The following is a 7608-nucleotide window of genomic DNA, read 5'->3' on the forward strand; positions in this document are numbered from 1 at the left end:
GTAGCTGCTCCTCTGGGAATCCAGTGGAAAAAGCTGTTCTGGTGTCCCAAAATCTCAGATTATATCAAGTTAGGAATGCTTGGCTCCTCCCTCTGGGCAGAGCATCTCACAATGGGATGATGCAATTTTATCAGTGATGCAGTGACACTCAATGGCCCGTTAACAGCTGATGTCTCTCCAGAGGGAGGATTGGTTTGTGGAAGAGATAAAGAAAAACTGCCCAATTAACAGAACATAACTGGCCCACCTCTTAACAGATGGGAATAGAACACACACATTGCTTTGCAATCCAGGACATTATCCACCCCTTATTCTATTTCCATCTGCATCGCAATGAAACCTTACACACAGTTCTCACTTAAGTCTAGGTTTCCCTGTGGTACACAATGGCTCTCTCCATCTTTCTGCATTACCCACCAAGTGTAACCAAGTCCTGGAGCAAAACCAATTCCACGGATGTGTTTGTCTTTGCCTGAGGTGGGATTAATCCAAACAGTCTTTCCTAAAACACCTTTCATGTGTATAACAGGGACTTTATCTCCATCCTCTGTGTGCAGGGGTTCAGACTGGGCAGGACCAGCTCGATTGATGGACCCTCTGGTGTTGACCATCCAGGTGGCTTTTGCTAAGTTCATTTCCCAATTTCTAAAAGTCTTTCCCCCACCAAGTGCTTAAGGGTAGTTTTAAGTAGTCCATTGTACCACTGTTCAACTTTCCTGGCAGCTGGTGCATGATAGGGGATATGATTAATCCATTCAATGCCATGTTCCCTGGCCCAGGTGTTGCTAAGGCCATTCTTAAAATGAGTCCCATTGTCTGATTCAATTCTTTCAGGGGTGCCATGTCTCCACAGAATTTGCTTTTCCAGGCCCAGGATGGTGTTCCTGGCAGTGGAGTGAGGCACAGGGTAGGTTTCCAACCACCCAGTGGTGGCTTCTACCATGGTCAGCACATAGCACTTGCCCTGGTGTGTCTGGGGGAGTGTGATGGAGTCAATCTGCCAGGCCTCCCCATACTTGTACTTGGACCACTGCCCACCGTACTACAGGGGCTTCACTCGCTTGGCCTGCTTGATGGCAGCACACGTCTCACAGTCATGGATGACCTCAGAAATACTGTCCATGGTTAAATCCACCCCTCGGTCTCGTGCCCACTTATAGGTGACATCCCTGCCCTGATGGCCTGAGGCATCATAGGCCCATCGAGCTAGGAATAACTCTCCCTTGTGTTCCCAATCTAGGTCTATCTTGGACACCCCTATCTTTGCAGCCTGGTCTACCTGCTCATTGTTTCAGTGCTCCTCATTGGCTCTACTCTTGGTGACATGGGCATCTACATGGCGGACTTTCACAGGTAGCCTCCCTACCCTGGTAGCAATGTCTTTCCATTCAGCAGCAGCCCAAATTGGTTTTCCTCTACGCTGCCAGTTAGCCTCTTTCCACCTCTCCAGCCATCCCCACAGAGCACTGGCTACCATCCATGAGTCAGTGTAGAGGTAGACCTTTGGCCACTTTGCTCTTTCTGCAATGTCCAGGGCCAGTTGAACAGCTTTGAGTTCTGCAAGTTGACTTGATCCACCTTCTCCTTTGGTAGGTTGTGCAACCTGGCATGTGGGGCTCCATATGGCTGCTTTCCACTTCCGGTTCATCCCTACGATGCAACAGGAACCGTCAGTGAAAAGAGTGTAGCGTGTTTCCTCTGCTGGTAGAAGGTTGTATGGTGGAGCTTTCTCGATCCTCATCACTTGCTCTTGTTCCTCTTCATCAGCGAGACCAAAGTTTTCACCTTCGGACCAGTTTGTAATTATCTCCAAAATCCAAGGGTAATTCAGGTTTCCAGTATGGGTGCGCTGTGTGATAAGAGCAATTCACTTGCTCCATGCGGCACTGGTGGAATGGTGGGTGGTGGGAACCTTGCCTTTGCACATCCACCCCAGCACCAGTTGTTGGGGTGCCAGGAGGAGTTGCGCTTCTGTACCAATCACCTCTGAGATGGGTTGGACTCCTTCATAGGCAGCCAAGATTTCCTTCTCTGTGGGAGTGTAGTTGGCTTTGGACCCTCTGTAGCTTTGACTCCAAAATCCCAGTGGGTCAGCCTTGAGTCTCCCCAGGCACCTTCTGCCACAGGCTCCAGGACAAGCCATGGTTCCTGGCTGCAGAGTAGAGCAGTTCTTCACCTCTGGTCCTGTCCTGACTGGGCCAAGAGCTACTGCATGAGCAACATCCTGCTTGAGTCCCTGCCCTACCCCTGGCAGCTGCTCCCAGCACTGGGGGACAAGATCTGGGTGGGAGGAGCCACCCTGAGCAGGGCAGGGGCTGCTGCTGAGAGGGGCTGGGTGGGGCAGGGCTGCTCCCAGCTCCAGAGCAGCCTGGGCACAGCTCTGGGGGACACTTCCCAAAAGAAGGTAAGCCTGGAATTGCTGTAAAGATCCAGAGCTTTCTTGAGAGTGTTTTCAATTTCCTACTTGGAGAAGGATGGGAAAGATGGGGTGATAACAAAAATATTTTTGCTTTTTATACATTTTTCATGTATTCGTAGCTCTATAAACTTCTTTTATATGGCAATAAATCTAAAATCCTTACTTAACCCTATAAAACTCTTAATAACTTTATTAAATTACTATTATATATATATATAAAATAACTATATTAAATTACTATTAAATTACTATTATATATATATATTAAATATATAATATTATATATTTCTAAAAGTATAATCCTTAATTAACTTGAGTACATTTCCTAACCCTTCTCTTAGAACATCTGCCTGTCTAAACACATTCCTGAAATGCTGTATAGTCTTATTATCAGGAAGAAGACCTACAAGAAGAACATATTGTTTATTGACCAGAATGTGAGCAGTCATAAGCAAAAGTGAAAGCAAAGAAGCCTTTGGACCTACTCCAAAGGCTGTGGGTTGAGCCAGGGGTGTGTAACTAGGGAAACTGAATCTCCTATTGGATGTTCCTGTTAAATATCCTAAATTAATCAATCTTAATAAAATGTTGAAATCAGGGGCTGGATTTGCCCCATCCCCACTGGGACACCTGGAAGTTTCCAATTAATGTCTGGTTTTTACTTTACTGTTCTAACATTGTTGCAAGGGTTTTTTTTTTTTTTTTGTCTTTGGATTACAGACAACAGGGGGGTGAGAGAAGCAGAAGAGGAATTGTAATCCCAGAATCCCAGGACATTCTGAGTTGAAAGGGACACACAGGATCATCAAAGGAATGTTTGAACATTTACAGAGAGTCCAGAACTGTAACTTTGGGTGGTCAGTCTCTCTGCTGGGAGCCTCCCAAAGGGCCCTCAGCCACTCCTCAGCCCTGGACAGCAGCAGCATCACCTTTGCAGGGCCCAGCAGGGCTCTCCTGAGCTGCCCTTGCCCAGCTGCACACAGAGCCTGCCCCAGCCAGGGCCCTGCACACGGGCAGGTTTCTGTAGGGCCCCAGCCAGGGCACACAGGCTGGGATGGGCTCTGTGAGTGCTGGCAGGGACAAGGCTCCTCTCAGGAGGGAATGTCCAGGCCCAGGGAGATGCTCAGGGAAGGAGAAGGGGCTGAAGAGAGCAGTGCTGGGGGCAGGATGAGGGCACTGTTGGTGTGTGGGAGGTGCTGGGCACAGCTGGGCAGGCACTGAGTGCCCAGCTGTCTCTGCCCTGCTCTCTCAGGCACAGCACCACAACATCTTCTCTTGGTTCTGCCCTGCCCTGATATTGTCACTGTTATCTGCTGCTCTCAGGGAGGCTCTGGCATTTGCAGCAGCTGAGTCAGGCACTGCCCTTGGCATTCTTGCCAGGCAGGGCTATCCATGGGAATGGGGTGTCCAAGTTTCCCTGGCACCTGTGGGGCTGTGGGCAAAGCAGTCCATGGGAAAGGGGAATGAGCTGAGCCCCCTCCCTGAGATCTCATCATGGGCACAGTCAGGGATCTCCTTGCTGTGCCCCTCCAAGCTCTGAGCTGCCCTCCTGGTGCAAATCTGTGCCAGAGCCTCTGGGAGTTCCCTGAATGTCCTGCAGGGAAGGGCAGAGATGCCAGAGCTGAGGAAATGCTGCTGGGTTTGCCCAGGGAGCCGTGAGTGTCCTTGGCACAAGCGGGTGCTGAGACCTTGCCCAGAGACCTTGAGAGAGGGTGAGATATTCAGGGATCCCTCTGCTCTGGGCAGGGTCTGGTTTATCCCAGGGTGACCCAGGAGTGTGATTGTGCTCTGATTGCAGCCTAAGGTGCAAAGCCAGAGCAGGTGGGAACAAGCCCATCCAGCCCCTCACCTTCCCTCAGCCACAGGGAATCCTTTGCCTCTCCCATCTCTCAGTGGCAAACTCTGAGTGCAGCAGAAATGTTGGGGATTTCTGACCTCAGAGAGCAAGGAACGATGTGTGGGGAGGAAAACAATTCCTAAAAACAACTCCTGCCATCCATGTCTTATAGAACTGGGAGTGCAGATGCTACCAAGCCTTTCTGCATTCAGAGTGATTCCATTGACAAATCCTGAATATTCAGCCTTGTCCCTCTGCCACATGGCCACAAACCCAGGGCAGAGGGGCAGAGATGGCTCCTTGAGAGCCTCCAGGCACAAGCCTGGCTGCTCCTGGCACACTCAGCCAGCACAACTGGAGCTCAGGCAGGGACCTGGGTGAAGGATATCCCAGAGCAGGAACAAGGGTGAGTGAGTCCCAGTGTAACAGTCTGCAGATAATGGATTAGGTTTGGCTCAAAGAAGTCTCTCCTGACTTGTCACTGTCCCTTCTCCATGAACAGGTCCCCATGTGCAAACCCAGCAAATGTCCAACAGCAGCTCCATCAGCCACTTCCTCCTGCTGGCATTCGCACACACGCGGCAGCTGCAGCTCCTGCACTTCTGCCTCTTGCTGGGCATCTCCCTGGCTGCCCTCCTGGGCAACGGCCTCATCATCAGCACCGTAGCCTGTGGCCACCACCTGCAGATGCCCATGCTCTTCTTCAGGATCAACCTGGCCCTCAGCGACTGGGCTCCATCTGCACCACTGTCCCCAAAGCCATGCACAATTCCCTCTGGGACACCAGGAACATCTCCTACACAGGATGTGCTGCTCAGGTCTTTCTGATTGTATTTTTCATTGCAGCAGAGTTTTCCTTTCTCACCATCATGTGCTATGACAGTTACGTGTCCATCTGCAAACCCCTGCACTATGGGACCCTCCTGGGCAGCAGAGCTTGTGCCCACATGGCAGGAGCTGCCTGGGCCAGTGCCTTTCTCTATTCACTGCTGCACACAGTTAATACATTTTCCCTGCCCCTGTGCCATGGCAATGCCCTGGCCTAATTATTCTGTGAAATTCCCCAGATCCTCAAGGTCTCCTGCTCCAAGTCCTATCTCAGGGAATTTGGGCTCCTTGCATTTTCCATCTCTTTATCATTTGGTTTATTTGTGTTCATTGTTTTCTCCTATGTGCAGATCTTCAGGGCTGTGTTGAGGATCCCCTCTGAGCAGGGACGGCACAAAGCCTTTTCCACCTGCCTCCCTCACCTGGCTGTGCTCTCCCTATTCCTCAGCACGGCAACATTTCCTCACCTGAAGCCCCTCTCCATCTCTTCCTCATCCCTGGATCTGGCCCTGTCAGTTCTGTACTTGGTGGTGCCTCCAGCCCTGAATCGCCTCATCTACAGCCTGAGGAACCAGGAGCTCAGTGCTGCAGTGAGGAGACTGATGACTGGATGCTTTCAGGAACATTAAACTGCTAGCCAATTTCTGCAACTCACTAATAATAAAAGACATATATGATGTTTCGTGTTGGTTTGCTTGTCGGGTCTTTTTTCCCTTATTTTAATTTTTCATATTATCCACAAAGAAATATCAATGTTTGTGCCACCTGGGGGTGGCAGTGCTGGGGCTGCAGAAGGGACAGCCCATGGGCACTGCTGGGGCAGCACTGACGCCTCATGCCAGGGCCTGGGGGCTCCAGGCTTCTCTCCCAGGCTCTCTCCAGAACACGGCCAGGCCGATGCTCAGCACAGAAAACCACTGTGAGCAGCCCCAGGCTGGCCATGGGCAGGCTGGGGGCAAACAGCATGGCTGAGGCTCTGCAAGGGCCCTGGGGGAGACAGGAAGGAGCAGCAGAGCAGGGGCTGATCCATCCCCAGTGTGCTGGACAGCCCAGGGCAGCATCCCAGAGCATCCTCATGGAGCTGCCAACAACATCCCCCCTCTGCAGCCCTGGCCTCTCCCCCAGCTCACACAGGTGCCCCATCCTTGCAGGCACAGACACGGCAGCACTGGCTCAGGAGCCCCTGTTTGCATTGCACAGAGCAGGAGAAGCTCCCCCATGCTGTTGGTGTGGGGACATGAACCTGAGGGAGCACAAATGCCATCAGCCCCTTAGGGCCAGCAAGGGCTGGGGGACACCAGGGAAACCACCCAGCTTTGTCCTGGGCTCTGCAGTCAGCCAGAAAGTTTGTTCCTATCAGCTGGGAGTTTTCTGTCCCACTGCAGACGCTGTTGCTCAGAGCCAGGGCTGCCTGGCAGCAACCCCCAATCTGCCCTGAGCATTTCCTTTGCTTCACCTTGGCTTTCTTTACTCTGTCTGGCAAAAATTTCTTCCTGTTGCCCCACCCCTGTTCCCTTCCCTGCAAACAGCCCATCCCTGTTTGCCCTTTCCTCTCTGGCCCCACTCACCATTGCAGTTCCTGACTTGGCCCCATGGGAACATCCCTTGGGGAGCAGGATCATCCTACAAGTGCTGCAGAAATTGTCTGCAGGCTCCTGCAGTGCCTGGTGCTGCTCCCTTGCCAGAGACACCCCAGGCCAGGGGGGCACATCTGGGCTGCTGTGTCTGGCTCTGGGGCTCCCTGTTCTGGGCAGTGAGGGGGAGCTGCAGAGGCTCTGCAGGACTGACAGAATTGGCTTTGGGGCTGGCAGGAGAAGCTGAGTGACCTGGGCTGCCGCAGCTTCTGAAGAGGAGGCCCAGGGCTCCTCCTGCAACTGCTCCAAGGATGGTTTCAGAGAATCCCAGAATCAGCAAGGGTAGAACAGGCTATGGAGAGCATCAAGTCCAACCTGTGCCCTGACACTGCCTTGTCTCCCCTGAGCCTCCTCTTCTCCCAGATAAACAACCCCAGCTCCCTCAGCCACTCCTCACAGGACTTGTGTTCCAGACCCCTCACCAGCCTTGTTGCCCTTCTCTGGACATGCTCCAGCCCGTCCATGTCCTTCCTAAATTGGGGGGCCCAGAACTGGACACACCACTGGAGGTGCTGCCCAACCAGTGCTGAGCACAGGAGAAGAATCACTGTCCTGATCCTGCTGGCCACACCATTCCTGATCTATAGGAGTGCCAGGGGTTGGATGAGGGAAATGCTGGGGAGAGGGTGGGCACAAAGTCTGATTGATTATCAGCCATGAAGGGTCTTGCTTTTTATATCTGTTCAAACTGCATTAGGATGATCTGGGGATCAATAAAAATTGGATACTGCTGATACCACTCTACAAACAGAAAAAGAAAACTTAACATGAGAAAACACTTCTCTATGTGTTGTTTTCCATATAGTATATTCACTTAGAACACACTTCTGAAATCTGTCTACTTATTCAAAGAAGAATTTCACAGGAAGAATAATTTTTTCCAAAGAATA

General features: G+C 51.6%; 1 protein-coding gene across 1 annotated transcript; it reads left to right on the forward strand.

Moving 5' to 3' along the window:
- The first annotated feature begins 2357 nt into the window (after positions 1-2357).
- Positions 2358-5739, forward strand: LOC132085171 (olfactory receptor 14I1-like). Its single transcript, XM_059490545.1, has 3 exons — positions 2358-2404; positions 4759-5074; positions 5435-5739. Exons 2-3 carry the CDS (start codon positions 4782-4784, stop codon positions 5451-5453), a joined length of 312 nt encoding a protein of 103 aa, XP_059346528.1. The 5' UTR covers positions 2358-2404; positions 4759-4781; the 3' UTR covers positions 5454-5739.
- Positions 5740-7608: the final 1869 nt, after the last annotated feature.

Source organism: Ammospiza nelsoni, chromosome 29 (genome assembly GCF_027579445.1).
Source record: "Ammospiza nelsoni isolate bAmmNel1 chromosome 29, bAmmNel1.pri, whole genome shotgun sequence".
NCBI lineage: Eukaryota > Metazoa > Chordata > Aves > Passeriformes > Passerellidae > Ammospiza > Ammospiza nelsoni.